The sequence below is a fragment of the Melanotaenia boesemani genome, chromosome 5 (genome assembly GCF_017639745.1).
Source record: "Melanotaenia boesemani isolate fMelBoe1 chromosome 5, fMelBoe1.pri, whole genome shotgun sequence".
Classification (NCBI taxonomy): domain Eukaryota; kingdom Metazoa; phylum Chordata; class Actinopteri; order Atheriniformes; family Melanotaeniidae; genus Melanotaenia; species Melanotaenia boesemani.
The window spans coordinates 24,109,653-24,134,411 of record NC_055686.1 but is presented as its reverse complement, the minus strand read 5'-3'; the positions used below and the strand labels follow the sequence as shown (position 1 = coordinate 24,134,411).

At 38.8% G+C, this 24,759-nt stretch overlaps 2 protein-coding genes across 2 annotated transcripts; one reads left to right on the top strand and one right to left on the bottom strand.

The window, feature by feature from the left end:
- The first annotated feature begins 510 nt into the window (after positions 1-510).
- On the top strand, positions 511-15,574 carry pik3c3 (phosphatidylinositol 3-kinase, catalytic subunit type 3). Its single transcript, XM_041984965.1, has 25 exons — positions 511-907; positions 1,758-1,946; positions 2,075-2,218; positions 2,407-2,536; positions 3,661-3,747; positions 6,040-6,135; positions 6,232-6,303; positions 6,401-6,505; positions 6,591-6,683; positions 6,795-6,980; positions 7,216-7,346; positions 7,724-7,808; positions 7,981-8,048; positions 8,143-8,248; positions 8,502-8,618; positions 10,676-10,807; positions 11,282-11,410; positions 11,491-11,560; positions 11,686-11,750; positions 11,834-11,918; positions 12,014-12,088; positions 12,175-12,343; positions 12,585-12,675; positions 12,872-12,997; positions 15,292-15,574. Exons 1-25 carry the CDS (start codon positions 843-845, stop codon positions 15,304-15,306), a joined length of 2,631 nt encoding a protein of 876 aa, XP_041840899.1. The 5' UTR covers positions 511-842; the 3' UTR covers positions 15,307-15,574.
- A 1,232-nt stretch (positions 15,575-16,806) lies between these two features.
- On the bottom strand, positions 16,807-22,602 carry LOC121639381. Its single transcript, XM_041984571.1, has 6 exons — positions 22,362-22,602; positions 20,458-20,627; positions 20,077-20,255; positions 19,806-19,968; positions 19,530-19,654; positions 16,807-19,449 (listed from the first exon to the last, which is right to left on the bottom strand). Exons 2-6 carry the CDS (start codon positions 20,534-20,536, stop codon positions 19,150-19,152), a joined length of 846 nt encoding a protein of 281 aa, XP_041840505.1. The 5' UTR covers positions 20,537-20,627; positions 22,362-22,602; the 3' UTR covers positions 16,807-19,149.
- Positions 22,603-24,759: the final 2,157 nt, after the last annotated feature.

The following is a 24,759-nucleotide window of genomic DNA, read 5'->3' as shown; positions in this document are numbered from 1 at the left end:
TGAAGCTTTAGAGAACAATGAGATTTGAGACAGTGCAATAGGGACTTGTGAAATGTTCTTTAAAAATAAAGTAGTGTCATCAGCTAATTGACTAATAATCACTGGATTTCCCATCAAATTTAAAGGTGCAATATTATGATTGTTTTTCATAAAAATTGCCAATAGTTCAGTCACAATGATGAAGAGCAGGGGGGATACTGGGCAGCCTTGACGAATTCCACGTTTAACATTAAAGCGTTTTGTTGTCCCGAAAGGTAGAGAGATCGAGCTACTCCTTAGAAATAAATGCTTTGGAGGCGCATGAGACACCCATCCAAGATGGCGGCTGCGTTGTTCGTCAGCTCCAATAGGCAGCGCATGTAGTGAGTGCGTGCGTGCGTGTAAAATATTTGTATAATGTACCTTTAACAACGCAGTTTGAAGCTCCGCCTTTTTCCCCTATGTCACGCATATCCTTATCAGACTCGATCAATCAATGCATGATTTCGCGATCCTCGGCTCAGTCACATTCGCCACACTTCGTCGACTATAGACTTCTCTGGCCTGGCTGTATATGTCAGTTGCCGCTGTGTTTTTGTGTAGCTTACTAAAAAGCTCATATCATATCCGATGAGACAACCGTTGAAGTAGCACTTTTGCCGTGTATACAGGCACCTAAATAATTTTAAAACGGTGTACAGACTGACACAGTCTCAAACCGTGTGGTCGGGGTGTTAACTCGGCTTTGTGGGGTGTTCCTGTGTTGATCTGAGGCCTTGTCGCAAAGTCTCATAAAACCAGCCGGGATTTCATGTTGAAGTCGTCTGGTTTGGGGTTAGAATTTAGCGTTTTCCAGTCGGAAGATGGAAACTGACAAATTTAACTATGTCTACAGCTGTGATTTGGACATTAACGTTCAACTTAAGATGTAAGTTCCGTACTTAACGCGTCTCTTTTGGTCATGCAGTGGGACTGATGTACCCCGTGACTTGACAGGGTGCTTGGTGTTTACTGTGCAACAATTTCTGTCACTAATATGCTATTCTGACTTAAATATTCTTTTCTTTTCATTTTTCATTCTTTATTGTCTTAAATACTATTTATTGATTATATTTTAATTAAGTACAAGTCTCACAATTACAGAAAATAAAAAGTCAGACACTAACATTAACATATAATAAACTACACTGTCTTTCATCCCAGTGAGTTGACAGGTTGTAAGTTTTCTGTGTGTAGTGTTTCTCGTCTTATTTATGATGAAACCAAGTAATTAATCGTTTATTGTAACCCCGTGAACTGAAAGCTTACTCTTAGCATGTTTACTATTAGCACAATGACTCAGGGGAGCGCATACTTACTGAGCATTATTTATACGAATATATAAACTACATTTTATTGTGCTCAGTTTTTGCATTATAAATGTGTAATTACTTAAATGGTCTGCTTTTTTTTGTAATCAACTGAATCATGTGTCTTGTGAGTCACATCATATGTTAATGTTATTTGGAGTAAACTTTATACATGCTGTCCTTGTCTAAATGCAGTTTCTACACTACAGACGTGTGATTTCCTTCCATATTATTAGCAAAGAGAATTGAACAAATTTACCAGAACATGTAGATAAAAAAAAAATAGGCTAAGCATCCACAGGACTTAATTAAAGATCTTGCGATGTGAGAGCAAGTTGCAGCACTACTTGAATATGAAAAAGAAAAGTTAAATAACCTGATCCATTTTCTTACCTCTGTGTGTTGTCTTTTTTGTCTTTCCACTTCCAGAGGCAGTTTGGAAGGAAAGCGAGAGCAGAAAAGCTACAGATCACTGCTGGATGACCCGATGCTGCGGTTCTCCGGCCTCTACCAGGAGAACTGCTCAGACCTCTATGTCACCTGTCAGGTGTTTGCTGAAGGAAAACCTCTCGCCCTTCCTGTTCGCACGTCATACAAAGCATTCAGCACACGTTGGAAGTAAGTATGTCATGTCTTTTTCAGACCTTCATTTACAGGTTATAAGTAATGTATTGTGGTGATATTTCTTATATCTGTGGAATAGTTAGATTTTGTTTGTTTTATTCACTCTGGTGTCTCCTGTACAGCTGGAATGAGTGGCTACGGCTGCCAGTCAAGTATCCAGACCTTCCTCAGAGTGCTCAGGTTGCTCTCACAGTGTGGGACATCTACGGGCCTGGCAGAGCCGTTCCTGTCGGAGGAACCACTGTCACGTTGTTTGGCAAATATGGGTTAGTTTACTCTACTACTGTTATGTATGGATTACTGTTGATAAGACTGGGTTTTGGCAGTTCACTGCTAGGCCGAAAAATAAGCTATGATTTCATCTTGCAGCTGAAGTTTGTTTTTATTTGTATGTAAGTAAACAGGAATCATAGTGACCTGTAGCATAGCATCAACTCCTCCTGTCCCATTTTAGTATGTTTCGGCAAGGGATGCATGACCTGAAGGTTTGGCCAGGTGTGGAGGGGGATGGAGGAGAGCCCACCACCACACCAGGACGCACCAGCAGCAGCCTGACGGAGGACCAGATGGGCAGACTTGCCAAGGTAAGTGTTCGGATAGGAAGAGGAAGGGTTGTGGCGAGGGTAGGCTGGTGTGTGTGACCATATACAAGAAACAGAAAGAGAGTGACTAGGAAAAGGAGTAGAGGGGGAGGAAGAAGAAGAAACCCCTGCATATAAAGTTCTGTCTAAACAATAATCTGTTCCAGGGCCCTGACCTGGAGGTACTCAGTGATGTGAGTACAAGTGCAGGAGTAGTGCTGGCAATGGAGAATGTGTGTGTGTGTGTGTTTTACTCTCTTTGTATGAAGCCCTTGGCCAAAATGTATTTGCACATAAATCTTGCTGGTATAATTAACAGTTTTGATGATGATTGCCACATTAGGACAATTCAGAGTGTGGCAGAGACTTTGGATTCTTCTTCTGTCCTCTTTGTATTGCACTATGTGGGAACCCCATCATGAAGTGAAACTTTCACTGCATCTGCAAATGCATTTTGAGCCGGGTGGTGGTGTGAACCCTCGTCTGTCCAGGTGTATGGCTGTGTTCTTGTAAACATCACATACATTTATTTTTAAGGTTTCTGTTGTTGCTATGTGTTTGTATGTTTTAGTGTGTGTGCGCATGGATTTCATGTTTGTGTTTAAGTGGATGCAAGAAAATGATCATCAGTTGCTTTTGATGCTGCAGCTTTTTGGGTTATTTGTTTGGAGGGTGTCAGGGAGAATGTTTTCAATAGACTTTTTTTTTCTTCTTAAATGTTCGTTTCCCTAATGCTCCCTGATTTGTCTTTCTTTTAGTACAGTAGATTTAATCATTCAGGATTGTGTTCAGCCTGCTACTATTTCATATGTTGCTTTAAAGCGTGAGCACTAATTCCAGGCAGCTGAATTGTGAGCTTGACTAGTGTGTGTGCTAACATTCTCAACACCTGCACTCACCATCCGATGAGTGGATTGGCTGCTGAGTGTGTGAGCAGCGTTGTTGGACTGGCTGCTAGCACTGAGTTAATGCATGATTGGTTGAGCTGTTTGCACAGCAACCACCATGCTGTGTCCAGTTCTGCAACAATATGGCCCCAGTTTTGCATTTTTTATTTATTATTGTTTTAGTTCATCTCTGCCTTCTTCTTTTCCCTGATGGCCATCTTTATTCCCATCTACATCCAGCTGACAAAGGCTCATCGGCAAGGCCACATGGTGAAGGTGGACTGGCTGGACAGGCTGACCTTCAGAGAGATTGAGATGATTAATGAGGTGAGATAGTTTTGCTGGATTCTAATTCAAAACTGTATGAGTGTGTCTCAGTACCTTCCAGTGCACTGGAAGATACTGCGTAGTGCGCACTAAGCATTAAGCACTACCTTCTGTAGTGCACGCTATCATGGGTGAGTCCAACATTTTGCACTTACCGGTAGTGACGTACCAGCTATTGACGGCGATTCTACTACCCGCTTTAATTTACAGAATGAATTTCCAACTCTGGAATTTACTTTCTTTTTTTTTCTCCTTACTTAACCCCACCTGTAAACTTTGTTGCATCCAACGCAGGATCCTCCTTGGGCTGCACATGAATTAGAACGTCTGCTTATTTATTTAAGGTATATGACCCTCCTACATGCTGCCTAATGGCAGCACAGCTCCGTTAATATACCTTTTTTTTGGACAATCCGTCCAGGTTCTTCTAAAATCCAAATCCAAAATCACGTTCACATAAGTGTTTGCATGTCATCATACTTTATGTTATTAAATGTCTGTAAAAGGCCTCATTTGTAAAACAAAGAACAGTGGCTTCCACTGTATTTATCCTGCCTCAGTTGATAACAATAGAAACCATCAGCACACGTTCATGTGTCTTTGCATGTCTCCCCCATACCTGTTAGTATAAAGTGCAATTTAAAACACTAAAAAAAAGCTTTTAAATATGCAATGATATGTTCACTGAATTAAAGTACTTGACATTATACATGTGTTTTCATTGGTGTTTACACTGATACGTTCACGTCTGCAACAGGAAACCGATTATAATAGAAATCATCATTTAATATATGAAATGCAGTAATGAAGACGCTAAAACAGGGATGCAGAAAACTTTTTATTAAAACATTTCTGTCTTGCCGCCTCCTCTTCTCCACAGCAGCGTGCTAATACCAGGTGGTAAATGCCGCAGTGCCACTGCTGGCTCGGTAGTTTGATGCCACAGTGACCTACGGTGAACACACAATGGCAGGTTATATATAAGCAAACATTATTATGTACTTTATGGGTACTTTGCAGACTCTTATCTAAAGTGATGTAAAATCAGCTTGGGCTTTGTCAGCGGTACCATGGAAACGGGCCGGTTCTCTAACCAACGGTGTTGCCTAATCAGTTTTCAGATCAAGGACCATTTCGTTTATGCCAGAGACCCCGCAGTGCTTAATCTGGAGGTTCAACAATCATGAAAAAACCTACAGAACCTATAGCATTAATCATTTTTAACACTTATAGCCTATCTACGTCCGGTAAACCGGCTAAAAAACTGTTAACATCTACGTGTGCTAACTCTACTGCAGCCTCCAACAAATGATCAGATCCATAACTGTTGGCAGGGATAGAAGAGATAAGAAGCATGCTGCAGTTTATATTAGAATTATGATCAAATAACTTCATACTGACAACAGTACAAAATAGCCTCTGCCTGCATCGGTACCGCTGAGTCGGTGGCTGCCATTATTCAGCTTTGAAAAACTAGTTGAAAGTCCCTCCCCTTCCACTACTTCAGCAAGATGGCCTCCGTTTAGTGCGCGTAGTGTCCATCATTTCCCACTAGATTTTTGGCCGAGTTTAGGGCAGAATCTCTGTACTTTCAGTGCACTTTTTACCGAAATTTCTGTGTCAGCGCACTAAGCACTTAAATGTAGTGTTCGAAGTATAGAAGTGCGCGGATTGGGACACACCCTATTTTAAAGGTTTGAAACACATTCAGGACAGGCTAGCTAGTCAATAGTTTATTATTAAGTCCATATTAGTCTCAGCCAATTGTTTACTTTGATAAGACTGTGCAAGACTGTATTTGCTATTACATGATAAGCACGTGCATTTTTAACAGATATTTCAACCATGAGTAATTTTTTTTTTTTTTTTTTTTGTTCCATTTTTATTTTTGTCTCTCTTTGTCGTTTTTTTAATTACAAAATAGACATTTTAAAAAGCAAAATTCACACAATAGTAACAGGAGGGGTTACTTTCTGTATCACCGGCTTATTAATCTGGTCTCATAAAAAGAGTTTTCCTCATAGATGATCCACAAAGTCTAGTGTGGGTCCGTGCTTTAGTCCTGAGAGAATAGGTCAGTTTTTCCATGGAGTATATTTCCTCTACAATGTCCTTCCACTGATTGTAGCTTGGAGGATCACATTTCTACCAGTTCCTTGTAACTGCCTTTTTGTATGCAAGTATCAACATTTTGAATGGAGATAGGGCTTCAGGTATCAAACGTTATTTTAGGATCCTCTGGAATCTTGACTTTGTTTTCTCTTTCAATGAAATCTGTGTGTATTTCTGCAGAGTGAGAAGCGCAGCTCTAACTTCATGTATCTCATGGTGGAGTTTCCCCGGGTCAAAACAAATGACAAGGAGTACAGTGTTGTCTACTATGAGAAGGTAATTTTATGATATTAGTGTTTAACTAAGTGTATGTCACACTGCAGGACGTCAGCAGCATATGTGTCAGCTGATGAGAGCTTTGTTTCCATTCAGGATGGAGATGATTCATCCCCCGTTCTTACCAGCTGCGACATCGTCAAAGTCCCTGACCCACAGATGGGGATGGTGGGAAGATCAGTTCTTATAACAGCTTTAATTATTTTTTTTGTTTTGTAGATTTAGTTTCAGATGTCTTCTTATACTGTGTTCATGTGTGTTACAGGAGAACCTAGTTGAGAGCAAGCATCACAAACTGGCTCGTAGTCTTCGCAGTGGCCCTTCAGACCACGACCTGAAGCCCAACGCTGCTACTCGTGATCAGCTCAATGTAAGTAACTTAGCAATCTTGCTTTATAGATGGTGTACTGTGTATGTACAATTCTACAATAAGTACATTTTGGATGTCACCACAGATTATTGTGAGCTACCCTCCAACCAAGCAGCTGAGCTCGGAAGAACAGGACCTGGTGTGGAAGTTCAGACACTACCTCACCACGCAGGAAAAGGTGTGTGCAGTGGTGGTTTCTTCTCTTTACCCTTCACAATCATTCTCTCCACATGGATGCTGCTTAGTGAAAATTTGCACATATGCTCAGTTCTTTCTCCTTCAACTCTAGGCCCTGACAAAGTTCCTCAAGTGTGTGAACTGGGATCTGCCCCAGGAGGCCAAGCAGGCTCTGGAGCTGCTGGGGAAGTGGAAGCCGATGGATGTGGAGGACTCCCTGGAGCTGCTATCGTCCCATTTCACCAACCCGACAGTGAGACGCTACGCTGTTGCACGATTGCAACAGGCTGATGATGAGGTATGCTGAAGGTTGGGGAGGGAAGTTTAACATCTAAGTGTGTACTCTTGCTAGTGGTTTCCCACTTACTAATGTTACTCAAACCCTCACAAACATGAATTAAAACTTGTTTTAAGTACTTAATTGCATGTATTAAATACATTTACAATATTAGGTTTTAGAGCCTTTATGGGGAGAAATCTAAGCAAATTCTTGTTGTACTATTGTTATAATGGTTCCCACCTCCTCTCTCTAGGACCTGCTGATGTACCTTCTCCAACTGGTGCAGGCTCTCAAGTATGAGAACTTCAGTGATATTCAGGGAGGCTTAGAGCCAGGCAGCAAGAGAGACAGCCAGGGACTTTCGGATGACTCCACACTGGACAGGTCAGAGCAACATTTGAAAAGCTGCTTTGAATGCAGCTCATAAAATAAGTCAGTGCAATGAGCCACGCTGACAGGCAGTGTGAGGGCACAAACATTTTTCTCCCAACTCCGGGATCTAAATTTATCCCAAAATGTTCATTGGCTTACGGAGCATTTGCAGTATTGGATTATTTCTCTTTCAGAAAGCACAATGACCTCACCGGGTGCTGTAATTTTACTGGCTGGATGCAGAGAACTCTGTAACCACACTGACCTCCATGTAGAATGAACCACAAAGACAATAAAATGAAATTACTCAACCTACTCATTTTAATAGGCGTCTTAAAATGTCATGTTCTGGCTTTATTCTTGATCATTTTGTTTTATTTTGCTTGTAGTTGTCAAATACTTTCTGGTGCATCTGGATCATCAACTGTCCCACTGCAGAAAGGCAAGGAAGGAGCTGACAGTGAGAATTTAGAGGTAAGAGACCTCAAAAACAAACTGAGGTTGAAAGGAACTTATATAAATTCACAAAAAGCATCTACTGATAAAGAATTTCAAATGTGCTGTTTCTTTGGTAAACAGCAAGAGAAAAAAGGTCAGCAAACATCAGAAAAAGCACTAAATTGTCTTTATAAATATTGTTTTCTAGCAAGACCTGTGTACGTTTCTCATCTCGCGTGCTTGCAAGAACTCTACACTTGCCAACTACTTGTACTGGTGAGTAATGCTTGCAGTGTTTCTGTGAAGATTAAAAGCTGTGTAGTTAATTAAAACAGATGCTGAGTGAGTTGAATCGGATTTTCTTCTACAGGTATGTGATTGTGGAGTGCGAGGATCAGGACACACAACAGAGAGATCCGAAAACCCACGAGATGTACCTGAACGTCATGAGGCGCTTCAGCCAGGCTTTACTTAAGGTGAGTACCACAAACTAAATTTAAACTAGAAACATTTATTTTAGCTAAACAAAAACAAACAAAATCAAATCTGCTATATTCTTTTGTAAAGAAAATGTTCAAGTGAAATGTAAATTAAAAGCTTTACTCAACAGTTTTTCAGTCTGAAATATTCCTGCATCACAGCTGTCAGACTGATGCTCTACAGCAAACTGAAAAAACACCAGTTAGCTAAATTTAGATGTCCTACAGTACAAACTCTTCTTCCATCCAGGGTGATAAAAGCGTGAGGGTGATGCGGTCCCTCTTGGCAGCCCAGCAAACATTTGTAGACAGACTGGTGCAACTGATGAAAGCTGTCCAAAGGGAGAGTGGAAATCGTAAGAAGAAGGTAACTCATCTCTCATCACTTGGAAAACTAGTAAAAAAATCTGCAGATTTAAGTTTGCAAAGTCTTTAAAAGGTATGCTGTAGATTTCAGTCTTCTGAATTTGTGGGATTTTGCAGTTTTAACAAATATCAAAAGAACATGTCAGAAGGATCATTATAACAAAAGTTTAAAAAATAACAGACATGACACTAAAGGTATATGGAAAATAAACAGTGTAATTAGAAAATACTCAAACGATTCAGATTGTGACGTTGAGAGACCAGATGTGGTCTATGGGTTCAGTGAATACTTTTTAAATGTGGGACCAGAGTTAGTAGATAAAATATATAAATAAAAATGTAGGAGATACTATGGAAAACAACTTCAGAAATCCAGACTCAATTTATCTGAAACCAGTAGAAGCAAAATAAATCACAGATAAAGTAAAAAGATTCCAAATCAAAAGATCAGCTGACTGGAATGGACTTAACATGATGGTAGTAAAAAAGGTTATTGATTGCTTTGCCACTGACTTGCATCTTTAACGTATCATTCAGCTCATAAAATGAAAATAGCTAAAGTTTTTCCATTACATAAAGCTGAGGATGAACACCATTTTGCTAATTACAGGCTCATTTCTTTATTTTCAGTTCTGAAAAATATTGTTAGAAAGTATTTGTTTAAAGGTTAGATCATTTTATTGAAAAGCATAAATTACTAACAGAAAGTCAATATGGTTTCAGAGCAAACAGACCTACTTTGATAGCAATAATTAACAGAAGAAATCATAAGTAGTATGGATAATAAAAGGTACTCTATCAAAGTATCAATTTGAAGATGGCTTTTGGTACCATTAATTTATGAAATACTGTGCAAAAAATTGGAAAGATATGTAACTGGGGGTGTGGTGTTAATCTGGCTGAAAATCTGTATTGAAATCCGGCCACAGTTTTTACAAATCTGTAAACCTGCGGTGTACCGCAAGGGTCAGTGTTAGGACCCAAATTATTAGAATGTATTAAAATGATTTACATAAAGTGTCTAACGTGTTGAAACACATTGGTTTTGCTGATAACACAACTATATTTGTACTGGGGAGTACCTCCAGCAACCACAGACCACAGAAGTGACTAAATAAAACAATAGTTTGACATGGAACAGATAGTCATTAAATTTAAGCAAAACAAAATTTATGGTATTTGGAAGCTGTAGTATTCCTTTACATACAACACTAACAATAAGAATTAATAATGTTGAAATAGAATATCTGAATTAAAGTCAGACCTAAAATTAGTTTAAAAAAAAACCAAATTAAGTCAGAGAAAAACTAACACGTGTACTTAATTAAAATCTCGATGCCTGTATTCATCTCTGGGGTAACACTTCCAAAAGCAGCCTGCAACCATTATATATACTACACAACGTGGGTCCTAGGGAACACACCTACACACTACTTTTTAAAGCAAATACACTCAAATTAGGGGACCTGGTCAAACTGAAAACATCTCTTATGTTCAAACCAAGACACAAATTACTTCCAGGTATCATTAAAAAAAAGTTTAAAGACAGGGACGAGGATTATAACCTGTGTCCGTACCACACAGAGGAGGATGTGTTCATCGTTTTGTGTTGTAGATTTAGGGAATGGGCTGAGTGAGGAGTTGAAGCAAATCACAAATTTAAAAAACATTTACAGAGGAAAACAAAAAAAGAAATGGTTGGGAAATATGTGGTGGAGCAAAAGTTGTAAATATTAATTGGCTCAAATCAACCATTGAGCGGTAATGATGTCTGTATTCATCTAGTTATCTAGGAGTTAAGGGTTTTTGGACACTTTTATTCTGTACATCTTTGTTATAAGTTGTGTTCAAAATAAAGTAAATGATGATGATGATAATGATGAAGTACATTACTCCATTTCCCCCCAATAATTTTATTCTGCTGTAGCACGTGGGGTTTATTCCCATAATGGGGTTTCAAATATTACTCTCCATATATAAACAGTTTATTCTGTTAATTGGCTGTAGAAGGATCACACAGATCATTCTGACTTGTGTTTTAATTGCCTGTGACTGCAGACAGAGAGACTGCAGGCTCTGTTGGCTGACAACGAAAAAGTGAACCTCTCAGAGATCGAGCCAATTCCTCTCCCTCTGGAGCCACAGATCAGGATCAGAGGCATCGTCCCAGAGACAGCAACACTTTTTAAGGTACAGAAACTTTCCTGTGCTTCCTATAAATGAAACTTCTGGCATTTATACAGGTTATAAAGTCTGGAAAACAGATTTTTTAAAATAAATATTAGTGCTTTGTTCATTTTTTATAAACTAGAAAACCAAAAGTAACACCACAATTAAGACAGAATACAACTTTTGTGTACAAAATACAGTCGAATCCTGCAAAAAGCATCACTGTGTATGACGGTTGCCCTGAACCAGACGGCAGTATGCTGTACAACAACCTTTCTTACAAACAGGAACACACTTCTTATCCTGATTGTATGTGTGCTGGTTGGTTGAATGACAAAGCAAACATTCAGTCCAGAAAAGTGCGCTGAAAACTTTAGCTGACAGGCTAAATCACAGCTCAACTGCATCCCATCACACAACATGTAAATGCACCTGCAGGTGCCAGCCAGGTCTGTGTTATATCATCGTGTTTGTGTGTGTGTGTGTGTGTGTTAGAGTGCTCTGATGCCAGCCAAGCTGATTTTCAAAGCCGAAGATGGAGCCATGTACCCAGTTATCTTCAAACATGGAGACGACCTGAGACAAGATCAGCTCATCTTGCAGATCATCTCGCTCATGGACAAAGTACCTTATCTTTACTTTGTCTACTTTGTTGTTCTCAGCTCTTCAATTCAAACTTGTGTTTTTGTGTTTGCTGCATATAGTTGCTAAGGAAAGAAAACTTGGACCTGAAGTTGACCCCATACAAAGTTTTGGCCACCAGCACCAAACACGGTGAGATCTTATCACCACTCATAAGTTTGTGTGGGAAGTAAATCTAAAAACACCCCATTATGTTACACATTATTAACTGCTATATGTTCCGCTCTTACTAAAGTTAACTAAAAATCTTATTTCAGGTTTTATGCAGTTTGTCCAGTCTGTTCCTGTTGCTGAAGTTTTGGCCACTGAAGGCAACATCCAGGTGAGCAGAGATATAGAAGAATGCCTCATAATGCTTCAGTCAGGCTGCTTCTCACGTCTGACGTCTCATTTTAATCTTAACAGAGCTTCTTCAGGAAGCATGCACCGAGTGAAAAAGGACCCTACGGCATCAGCTCGGAGGTGATGGACACCTACGTCAAGAGTTGTGGTGCGACGCTTAACACATCATCGATCACACTGTTGGCATGTTTCGGTGTAATAGTTAGCGGACTAATCAGTGCCTCTCTCTTTCTGCCTCTCCAGCTGGTTACTGTGTCATTACATACATCCTGGGAGTTGGAGACAGACATCTGGATAACTTGCTATTAACAAAAACAGGTAAAGCAAACACACCCTTTAAAGACATTATAGTCTTTCTGCAGGATGAACTTCTTCAGACGGTATTTTCTCCTGTCTTCGTCCAGGGAAGCTTTTTCACATAGACTTTGGTTACATCCTGGGTCGAGACCCCAAACCGCTGCCTCCTCCCATGAAGCTGAGTAAAGAAATGGTGGAGGGGATGGGAGGCACGCAAAGCGAGCAGTACCAGGAGTTTAGGAAGCAGTGCTACACCGCCTTCCTTCATCTGCGAAGGTAAATTAAAATGTTTCTGTGGAGGAGAGCTGGGAATTAACTGTGGATCAAAGGAACTTTATGATATCGTTACACTATACATAGCATCAGACTTTTAGCTCTTAATGAACAACCGTTCTCAGATCAGGTCAACACACTTAGAAAATAAACTAGCAGTCTTTAATTTGACCTAAAACTGGTTGACGGCAATCACAAGTAAAGTCAGCCGTGGTAAAGTCTTCCCTTCGCTCTGTTTCTTCAGATACTCCAACCTGATCCTGAATCTGTTCTCTCTCATGGTGGATGCTAATATTCCTGACATTGCTCTGGAGCCAGACAAAACCGTTAAGAAAGTAAGTTTGTTGTTAGCTTTTACTGAATAGGAGACGTTCATCAAAAGCCTGTATTTCACTGCATAGTCACACATAGTCGAAGCACATCTTTTCTTTTATAAACATTATGCAAATGTCCATCCCGTGTATCTGAGAGACACCAGAATGGCCCTCAGGTTCATATCATGTGATCAAATTCAATGCTTTTTACCTCCAGGTGCAGGATAAGTTCAGATTGGACCTGTCGGATGAGGAGGCGGTTCACTACATGCAGAGTCTGATTGACGAGAGTGTGGGCGCCTTGTTTGCTGCTGTGGTTGAGCAGATACACAAATTTGCTCAGGTAAGTTTATTCTAAGTTATAAACGGGGTAGGGCGGCAGCTGTAATCATTTCACCAATCAAACAGTTTTGGTGTATTTACTGAAGTCATTATTGATGTTTTTATTGATGAATTAAAGTTTCTGAACAAGCCACCAAAAATGATCATAAAGGCGTTCAATTGTGCTGAGAATTCATAATTTATTTGAATTTGTGTTATAGTAATAATGCATTTTATTTATAAAGCTTTTTACATTTGGAAAACAAATCTCCATGTGCAATAAAATAAAGTAAAAAAAAAAGTACTATAGCAAAAAAAAAAAAAATAAAATAAACATAAAAATATGTTAAATTAAAAAATATTTTACTTGCTCATAAGCTTTTAAAACCAAAAAGGTGTTAAGGGAAGCAAATTTTAATCAGGTCAAATTTAGTTATTTATTTTGCTAGATTTACAAACATCAGGCTGATTTGAAATCCAGATTTAGGTGGAGAAGTGACAAACAAGCAACGTCATCATCCTCTCCCCCTCGACTGTTTAGTATTACATGGGTTTTGTGGTTAAAAACGGATCCTTGGTTTTAAATGCTAAATGTTAAATTATATAGTCCCTTTTTCGTTTTTTTGTTTTTTCTCCCTATAATATACTTCTTTAATAATAAAAACACATTTGATGTCAGATAGGCAGAGGATATTAAGTTAACCATATGATGAATCAATGACTCACCTGCCAAAAGGCTTAAAAATATCCATAGTTCATTGTGCCAAGAATAATAAATAATACATTTTATTTAAGTCGCCTTTCAGGAAACCCAAGGACACTTTACAATTCAAATCAGCAAATCAAAAGTATACATTACAAAAGTAAAGCTGTCTAAATGTAATATAAAATAGAGTAAAATAAAACAGTAAAATGCAGTAGAAATACTGTAGTTTAACCTTCTTCTATTAATCTGTTTCAGGGTGTAGGCAAGTTCGATAAAGTGAGTTTTGAGATTTAAAAAAAGGGAGGAAGTCAGTTTTACTAAGGAGGAAGGAAGTTCCAGAGTTTGGGATCAGAGCAGCTAAAAGCCCTGCTCCCCATGGTAACGAGGCGAGGGGAGGGGACAGTGAGATGGAGAGAGGAAGAGGATGTGAGGGAATGAGAGGGGAGGGCAGTATGGACCAGTGTGGACAGGTGAGGAGGAGCGAGATGATGAATGGCCTCCTAAAAGTAAAAAGAAAGATTTTGAAAAAGATTTGTGAATTAATGCGTAGCCAGTGAAGCTGTTGTGGGGCGGGGTGATGTGGTAAGACGATGGTTGTGCAGGCAGCAGAATTTTAGACCAGTTGAAGTTTGTAGAGCGATTTGCGGGGCAGACTGAAGGTTGGAGGTGACCCGGATGAGAGTGAAGGGAGGGGTGAAGGCGGTTAATGTTGCAAAGATAGAAGTGTGTAGACCAAGTTATGTTATTGATGTGAGCTTGGAAGGATAAGGATCCCAGAGTCTTAAGCTGAGAGGGAAGTGAGGAGCTGTCGATTGAGAAAGAGAAGCTCTTTTTTTTGGAAAAAGTTAAAGGGTGTCAATGAGAATGAACTCATTAAATGCTATTAAGTTTTAGGAAATTGAAAGAGAAACAGGACTTTCAATTGTCTAAACAGTTGGAAAGACAGGGAAATGCGAAAGCTGAGTTAGGTTTGCTGGAGATGTATGGCTGGGTGTCATCCGCTTAGCCGTGAAAATACATGTTGCATTTCTGGAAAATATTGGCAACGGAGGAAGATCTGCGTGATTAAAAGAAGGGGACTCATGACTGAGCCCTGGGGACACTCGCAAGTGACACTTCTCCATTAAATTACCTGATAATACGTGAAGAAAAAGATGATTAAATTCACATCGTTTTGAGTTATGCTCAAATACCACCCACATACAACATCTTTTACATATCTCACATTCTTAGTGGACACACTTGAACCTGTCGCAACAATTCTACAGCTGCAAACAAAGAAAAAGCAATAATTTTACCCCTTTTTTACAAAATACAAATGTTACACCATTACTAACAAGCTACTAAATACATAATTCAGACCCATTTCACAACTGGTCCAAAAGAACCGGAAACACAGGCATTTAAGTCAAATCTGAATGTCACAGGAATGTTTTATGTAAAAAAAACTGTAAATTTTAATTGTCCAGTAAACTGAGTTGCTGGCACGCTGTAGAAAACTTATCTTCCATCTCTGTACTAGTTTCTAAGAAATCAAATGAGGATGCAGCATAATTTTACGTATTAGTTCAGGTCACAGTAGCTCATGTCAGCTGTGCTCCTCTCTTCAGTATTGGCGCAGATGAACAAAATGGACGGCTGACACGAGGCTGAACTGGATCAAACTTCTGCAGCACAAACACATGATCGTACGGCTCCGGGCCGTCTGACTGTGTGAGAAGATGAAAGAAACCCAGTGATACTGATGAAAAGGCCAAGAATGCACTGCCAACCTTTACTGCAAGATGGCAAAACAAAGACGTGCGCTTCTTTGTTTGCTGATGTATATATCATGTAAATTAATTACTGAGTGAATGAATTGTGAGGCCAAATAAAAGACTTGTTACAACTGAACATTCTGTTTGTGTTTTTTACTCAAACACAGGGTGTATTTGGTCTTTAGTTTGGCTCAAGAAAGGCTGCTGTGCAGTGTTTATTGCATGCAACATGTTTCACTGCTGACCATCTTTGGACAGCCACACTGTCGACGCTGGGGGCCTGAAACAAGTCAAACCCCCTGAGGGTTGGTGAGTCACTGAGCGAGTGACTAAGCATTTCCCTGCCAAACACAGAGAGACATCACACACAAGCCAGTACTGGTTGTTCTGACAAGTCCCATATCCATTACTGAAGCTTCTTAAGTGTTTCCTGTGTAGCCACTGTTTAAAGTAACACAGTTAAAGCATTTACATGAGGTAAGACAAAGGTCATAAAGTAGCTGGCACCTTATAATAAAAGTTTTTTGACCCTCAGCTGACGAAAGATAATTGTCTTTTAATTGGCAGTAATTTAAGTTTGTTTTTCAGAGGCAGAATAAATGAGAGGGACATCATCCATGTCAGCAGGCGACTTGCTTTAAAATACACTTTAAAACTTTAAGCTGGTTCTTTAAAGATCAAAATGCCTATGGAATGGGGGAAGAAGGGAAATAAATACTCTGAGGCGCAACATTAGACAGAATAATGTGCCAAGAAATACAACTTAAAACTCAAAAAGGGAAACATTCAGCTTTATGTTTAATTTCCTTTGTTTTGCTGCTTTGATTTGATTTTCCCTCCTGTAATGCTGTGCTGTTGAATTAGTCAGTGTTTCCTACAATACTGTATCCTAAGCTCAGACTATTCAAGAAACATGTATTTTTTTGATGCTCTCAAAGAGCTCTTCAAGCAGAATATCCCACAATGCCCTGCAGTGTTCATTGTTGGGATGCATTACCCAAAGGCATTAACAGAAAGGAAGAGAAATAAATATATTCACAGCTGCTTTGAAATACATAACATTTAAATAGCTGAAACCATACTATCCGCACATATGGATAGAAAAAAATATAAAACTTAAACAGACGGCGCAAATTACACATTCACTAAGAAGCCGTCCTGCCCAAATCTCATACTTGCTACGTCTGTTTCTGTATCAATACCATCATGTTTTAGGTTGCAAAGACAAGGAGAGTTAATTGTACAAAAATGTAAATACTATATTGTTGTACTGTTGTTAAAAAGTTAATAAAATTCAAGTTTTAAAAAGCTCCACAACTTGTTAATATTATATTACATTTATTATATGTTTATTTAACAGGGACAATTTTGCTTCATAAAAATATACAAGGTAGATGCAGTGCATACAGATTTCTAGCCCAGGCTAATTTACAGCCACAGTCTGTGGTTAGACTTTCAAAAGGAAAACAGACAAAACAGTATTGAGTTAAAGGTACGTATATTAAAAAGGCACACAATAAGATCAGTGTTAGCAGTAAAATGGAAGATCTACAAGTATAAAGATGGGGAAAGAAATTAAAAAAGTTTGAAGTGTGTGTGCATGTGTGTGAATTTTTAGCTCATTTAGACCTTTTATATAGTTCAAATTTGTCTCATAAATAAACCTGGCTTTAGTATAATTAACATAAAGACGAGAGCCAGTTTAATAACCTTCAGTTATTTAATGTTGCACTTGTTAATTACAGAAAACGTTGGTACGCTCATAACAAAGACAAGTGTCATGTGCAGAAATCATCATCTGACTGGACTGGGAACAACTCATTACCAGGTTACAGATTAATGCTCTTATAATCCAACAATAAGGAGAGTCACAGCCATGTCAGGAACAGAAATTTTAAGTAAAATGTGTTCTGCCTCTGGATGCTGCAGAGAGCAGGATTCCTACTGTTGTGTAGTCACACACAAACCGGTGATCTCCTTTCACAGTGGAAACACTTTTTTTATTATTAATAAAAGCCATATCACTGGCTCATTTTGGGAAGCTTTGGATACCCCCTCGAGGTCTGTGCGTATTCTGGAAAATATGGATGAAGGAACAAACAATGCTGGACAGCCAAACCCACAAGGCTCCCCAATGTTGCGGAAAGACTGCAGCACCAGCAAAACAGAAGGCAGAAAAGCAAGATGTTCCTTGTTTTTATGGAGGGGTGTAGAATGAGGTGTCAGTCATGGGCGAGAGGCAAAGAAGCTCTAATGGCTCTACGGTGCGTCAGAAACATTTCAGGGCTATAAATAAGAGGTGGAAAAAAAATACTCTTTGTTATCGCTTTGGCCAGGAGCAGCAGTGCAAAGAAGCAGCTGGCTGCATGTGGGGGGTCAGAAGTTTTCACAGTTCTTGTTTATGAAGATCATGGCTTGAACTTGCCTGAGGGGGTGAAACCACAACCAGATTTAGACTTATTTTCTCCCTCTGAGCAGTACATGTGTACATACACAGAAAAAAAAAAACATTTATGTTTCACTTCTAAATCTCTGCTCAGCTGTCTAATCTCTATCATGCAGCACCCTGACTCATGAGGAACGTGTGGCTATATTTTAAATTGGCGATCACTTGATGCTACATAGAGATCGAGTCATGACCCACAATGTGCATGAAACAACAGATCGGTTTCTGCTCCTTGGCTTTTTCCACTGCCTGTTATCAGCCTCTCCAGATCAAAGATCAAAGATTCTTTATTGTCATTTTCACTGCATTTGCTTACACAAGAGAACAAAATTTTGATTCTCAATTAGTGACTGCAGTGCATTAGAAAAATCAATAATATAGTAAAAATATTTAAATATAAGCATCATAATAGACTTATAAATAGAAAATAGACGAATAAATAGAACATGCAGAACAGTACTGTGTAACATGTCTCATACTGTAAGCAGAAAGTGCTTGAATCTGGGCCTTACAGTGAAAGAAAAGAGGCTCTGCTGCCTACCAACCTACCAGCTCTTTAGTTTCTATGTTTTCTAACTGGAAAAGTCAATTAGATTCATTTAACCAAGAAATGTACTGAGCGTTATATTTGAAGCTGTATCTTCAGTTGTTTTCTGTAGTTAAATTTATTTTGCTTTGAAACAAGCTTTATTATAGAAATTTTAACCACATCTTCTTGTCTTTTCTTAGGAAGATAGTTTGTCTAGTATTTGACAGGAAAATGCCGTTATGTGATGAAGGAAGGAACAATAAGACACCACTGGAATTTATTTTGTTCTGTTTTTTTTCTTCTATGACATGTTCAGAAATGTGTGATAATATGTGTATCGATCAGTTTAGTGATTAATCTGGAGCTTTTAATTATATCACATGAACGTCTTTAGCAGAAATAAGTGATTTTAAATGATTATTAAAGTTTAAAATCCAAAACCTTAACTACACATTTTTTTCCATTGATTTTTTTCCCTTATTTTTAATCAGATTGTGTTTGATTAAAAGATGTAAAGAAAGCTCAGAAGATTCAAATCCCTTTAAAAAGGGAATTTACAAGTTTTCTGTTTTCTTATCTAGAAACCGAGTTTACTTTAACTTCAGTTTATCTTAGATAAACTATCCTTGATGATATCCTAGATGTTACTTCTGTTTCACTCCTCATAGAGCATGGTGCAAACCACAGCCTTGCAAACTTTTGCAGAGCAACACTCAGGGATGTGTCTCGCAGTCGTTTAGTCCTCATTTGTCCTACATGTCTCTTCAGAGGCGTGGGACAGATGAGGGATGATGATGCAAGACTCCAGGCCTCTCTCTCTCTCTGGTCCTCCACTGTCCCAGTAATCTGCCCCTGCAGTAGGGCCATATTGGACAGGATCACTGAGGCTCAAGTTTCCAACGATGGAGGTCTGATTCGGACTGGGGTGGAAGCTGGAATAGGACTCACTGGAGGTGTGATCATCAGCAAATTCCAAGTGAATGTCACAAGGGTCAACCGGGACCAAAGTTGTGGAAACCAAAGAGATTGAATCATTCTGTATGGGCAGAAGTGAAATAATTTATTTTGATATAAAGAAGGACAGAGGACGAGTAGGTGAAACAGGGTAAATCATACCAGAGTCTTGGGTTGATTTTCAGGCTGGGGTGTGGCTCGCCTTGGTTTTCGCAGGAACACAGTGAGAAGTAATAAAAGAAACAAAGATGCCAAACCGATTCCCAAACACAGCATATGGAGCATCCCTGTGGATGTGGAAAACAAACATCTTCAACAAATATACAAGCAATAAACAACAGGGATGCAGAATCCGGTAAATAAAATGCTACAGTGGGATTAAGTTGGTCCTTTTGACTTGAAGATTCCCTTCTCTGACCTCGTCAGTCTCCTTCTGACCTGAATTGGGCACAGTTTCAACGCACTGAGGAGCAGATTTTGGGGAAGCAGCCATGGAAAAAGTTGGGAAGGAGAAGTTGGCCACAGCACAGTAGTTCTGATCCAGAGACAAAGCAGAGAACTCCACAGTGGACACATCTTCCTGGGTCCAAACTGTGCGGCTCTAAACAATACAAACAAGTGCATGACGGATGCTGGCAGGTATGTAGAGTAAGTAGCTATATGACATTTTTGAATAACAGCCACAAGTTAAACTGGGTGAATTTTAAACCTGGTTTTCAGAGAGGTTGAGCTCGTTGTACACAGTCACTGTGGTCCAAGGGTCAATCAGTTTAGAGACAGGACAGCACCCATCACGAGAGCACCTCCTGTTGGCAGCACAAGGGAACTTCACCTTCACTGACAGACTGTCATCTTTCCAAGTGACAGAAACAGATGGAGGGCTAAAGGCTGGAGTGGGCAAAGGAGGCAGAGAGGGGAAGTGTTAATAGCCTTAAAGCTTAGCGTTCTTTATCCACTTTCACATATTACACCTCGAAACAGGCGATGGGAATGACAGCAGATGTCAAACTAGAAAAAGAAAGAAAGAAAAAAACTAGAAAAAGAACTCTTCTCTCTGTAAAAGTTTAATCTGCTGTAGATAATCACTGACTGAAGTCACTGTAGTCAAATTTGTGTGGCTTGATCCAGACTGTGGAGCCGGGGCTGAGATGGACGCCGACACGGATCATGTTGTACAGCTCAAAGTTTGAAAAGACTGGAGAAACGTCACAGCTGCGAGAGGAGATCCAGACGCACCACGGCACATCCTGCCAGGGATCCCTGCAACACAACACATGTGATTTATCAGTCTGATCCTCACCTCCTTTTATTGAGAGTTTTGTTTTAGTGGGTTGAAAGGAAAATCTACTAAACTGGGCAATTTTACACGCCACCAATAAAGAATGAGCAGCTTATATTTTTTTTTTTTACCAAACAGGAGTTAAAATGGAAAGCGAGTTCTTCCAGTCATCTGTAATTTAATTAAGAATAACAAAGACTGTTTAACGAAGGTAAAATGAAATATGTACCATTTTTACATGAGAAGAACATTGCTGAAAACAAGGTATTAAAACAAGCAATAAAACCCTCCAATAAGTACTCCTACATCTCACAGCTCGAGGCTATGAGCTACAACAACATGAGGAGATGGCATTACCATGGCTTAAAATTATAATGACTTTCTGAGTTAACAAAGCGTATTCACTCTGTGGTTGGACCGCGGATGTGAGGCCTGCACACAGAGAAATCAAGTTTGATTGATCAGTCTTGTCTATATTAATCACTTTCACCTTCACTGATAACTATCACATAGTCATGAGTCTTTTGTTCCCATCAATGCTGATCTGAGCAGGATTCAATAAAAACCTACAATTACAACTATTTTAAAACACAGGACCGAAAGCAGACTCAACACAAACCTGTCGCACTCAAAGCCCACATGTTAGCTGCTTTTTTGACCAGTGGTTATTCTCTCTTTATCAAGCTCAAAATCTGCAAGTTTAAACTGTACCTGCAAGAAATCTGTTAGAAAATTATTGAAAAAAATGCAACATGCTCTGTACCTAAAAATAACTTTTATAAATGTAAAGAAATAAAGGAAAATTGCTTGTCGGTCAAGTGAAAAACACCTCCATCATGAAGAAGGCTGATCCTCTGGTAGCCTTTGCTAAAGCAGGAGAAACTACTGAAAAGTTGTTCTTAACTAACTCTTCTAGCTTCTATGGACAAAAGCTTAGCTGGTCATGCTTTCTTTACTTGATACAGTGTAGGTAGCAAACCAAATTGGAAGTTTTCACTTCTGCTTTACTCTTTTGTTTATTGTTTCACTGCCTAAGAACCGCCTTAAAACCACCCAACCAACAGACTAAGTGCTTGTTTAACCTGAAACCATTTAAATGTTTTCTTCTCAGTCTGTATGAACAGAATCGGATTTTTAGGTTACCTTTGTTGAAATATACTCTAGTTTATGTTTGTTTTACTAGTTTGACATTGACAGTATGAAAACATATTTATAGACTTGCCTTTAGACATTAGTAGAAGAGAAACAGAGGCTGGAAAAATGTTTGTTTAAGACACATACTGCAGATTAGAAAAAAAGGAATTATAATTCCTGTGGTTTAATATTCAGTTTGTTAGAAATAGTTTATTTACATGTAAAAAAAAAATATGCATTTTGATTTAGACTTTTACAAAGAAAACAAATGTCGATGTGTCCAAAATCTTCTGTGCTTAATTGTAATATTCAGTTGTTGTAACTATCAGAGTATGCTGATTTTAGTGACTACAGTTTTATTTGTTCTCCATTACACTGAACTGTTATTTCTACAATACAGATGAATGTTAAAGACTCCACACAAGAACTTTTACCCCAATAAATAGTGACTGAAGTGTACAAAGATGAAAAAGTCACAGAGTGGGGGAGCAAATAAAATGGAAAATGCAAAAATAGAACTTCAGAAAATACAGTCAGTCCCTCTCTCACTCACACACACACACACAGACGTCAGGACTTACCCCTGTGTCTTTGTCTGCACAGTGTAGGTGATATTAGGACTGGCATGGGGACAATCCCACCGCAGGAGGCAACTTAAGTCCAGTGATTCCAGAGCAGTGTAACAGACTAACCCAGTCGACCCTGAGAGATTCGCACGAAACCCATACACCAAAATAGCACACACACACGTACACACAGATGCTCAATGACCTCTTAAATCTAACTGTCACAACTTTGTTAAGTCATACAAGCATGAGAGCCGCCAATGGAGGAAGTAGTTTGATGCAACATGTAGAAAAGGCAATAGAAAGTACAGACGAAAAAATAATTTAAAAAACTGTAATCACTATTTAAATGTTAACCAATAACATAAGCAACACCGTATAGATTTAATGTAGTTTTTCTTCTAAATCACATGACTGCAGCACTCACCTGTGATGAGCAGGACCACAATGACACACAACCGCATCATTACACCGTATGCCCCCATGGCAGCTGCGTGACCTTTGGATCAGGAAAGCAAGACTCTGATAGGCTTATACAGCATGTAACAGAATACTGGCGGTTACAGACTCCCTTTAAAACCAGATCGATGCACCTGTTAAGAGCCACTAAGGACGTGAAAGAATAAGCTGCAGGGAAGAATGATAGCCTGGGAACAACAGGACAGTGAAAGGGGTGGAGATAGATAAGGACTCAATTAATGGATGGTCATTTTGTAAGAGAGAGGATAGGCTATCCTGTAGTGCTTTTCACTTAAAGAGGAAGCTAAGGAAAACAATATGAATAAAAGTGACAGAACCTAAGAATACAGTTGTCAAATAAATAAATAAAATTTACTGAATTAATGTTTAGCTGCTCCTCATTCTAACCTTATTCAAATGTTTTTCATTTAATGCTATTATCTTAATCATAAAAACAGAAGAACACCTAACCGAGTTTATTTTAAACCAAACAGCAGTTATTTTTTTCCTTTGGTAAACAAGTATTAAAAACAGAAAAATAGAAGTAGAGGTGGTGAACACAGAATGTTAAAGATGAATGTCTGGCTGTAAAATGCAAACAAATGAAGTTGCATCTCAGTTTTTGTTGAGGTAAATATAATTTAGAATAAAACCATACAGTACTCATGTCCTACATGATCTGCCAGTCTAGAGTGTACATACAATATAGATGCAACCTCCAGATCTAAGAAGTAAAGCCAATGCCAGTTTCGTGAATCTGCATTCTTTCCAGTGAGTTATGACAGAAATGCTGCTCTTGACTTTTAGTGTTTGTGGACCAATAGCTGGTTTCATGCCTGCTTTATGAATGAGGGTCAAAATCAGAGGATAATATGCCTTTAATGAAATGAGGAGGTGTTAAGTATTTCTGAGTTTGTTGCTTGCTCATGTATCTGTGAGCTTTAAAGACAAAATGATAAAGGATGCCTTTTTTTTTTAAACCCATCACTCCTTGGTAATTCACACCTTCCAAATAAAAGTGGCTCAGCTGCACCGTGTTAATCGATCATGGCTTGAAAAGTATACCTGAAAAGCCCTGGTGTCTTACCGTCAAGAAATAGCAGATCACTCCAACTTTGATAAGACAGGACAGAATCCTGATGGTGGAGCCAAGAACTACTCAGAACTGGGATGGAATAAGAGATTTTCTTTTATTTATTTCATTTTATTTTTTTGCAGGCATTGCATCCTGTTTCTTCTCTAAGCTTTCTCCAGCCAGTAAAAGTCAGTCTGATGTAGACTCAACTTATCGAGTTGCTGGCATGTGATGCAATGCCATAAAGCAAAACACAGGTGCCGTGTGATGCTTTGGGCTGGAACAGAAATTTGTGAAGTGTGATTTCTCAGCCTCGGGAAGCTACGGGACAATGAAGGCACCAGGAGTTTGTATAACAAATGTCAGTGTGCTATCACAATGAGTCAGAAGCATAGAGTCTTTAAAACAGAAACAAAATAAACCTTAAAACCTTTATGCCATATATACATCACTGCAAAATCAGTGATTTCTTGCAAAAAAAACTAAAATCAAAACAAACCCCAAACTGTTGTACAAGTGCTAAAGAGTATTTAGATATATGGAAATTTTTAGTGATTATCTGGTTCATGAAACCTTTTATTTCGATTTTAGGCCTTAAAAGAAATCTAATATTCAGCTTCTAACATTGTCTATTTGACAAAACTGCTTTCTGTTATATGGAGGAAAATTGCTTTGACCAAAATGGCTAATTAAAGTCTTTAAATGTTCTGAATTCAGTTTGGTCATGTTGACCGTCATATTTACATAATGCTAACAAAAATGGACATTTTATAAGCTCAATACCACACAAACAGGGTAATGAGCACATTTTAAATCAACATCTTTGTATGCAAATATATGCCAGTGAGCTAAATGCTAAAAAGGTAGTACATTTGCAAT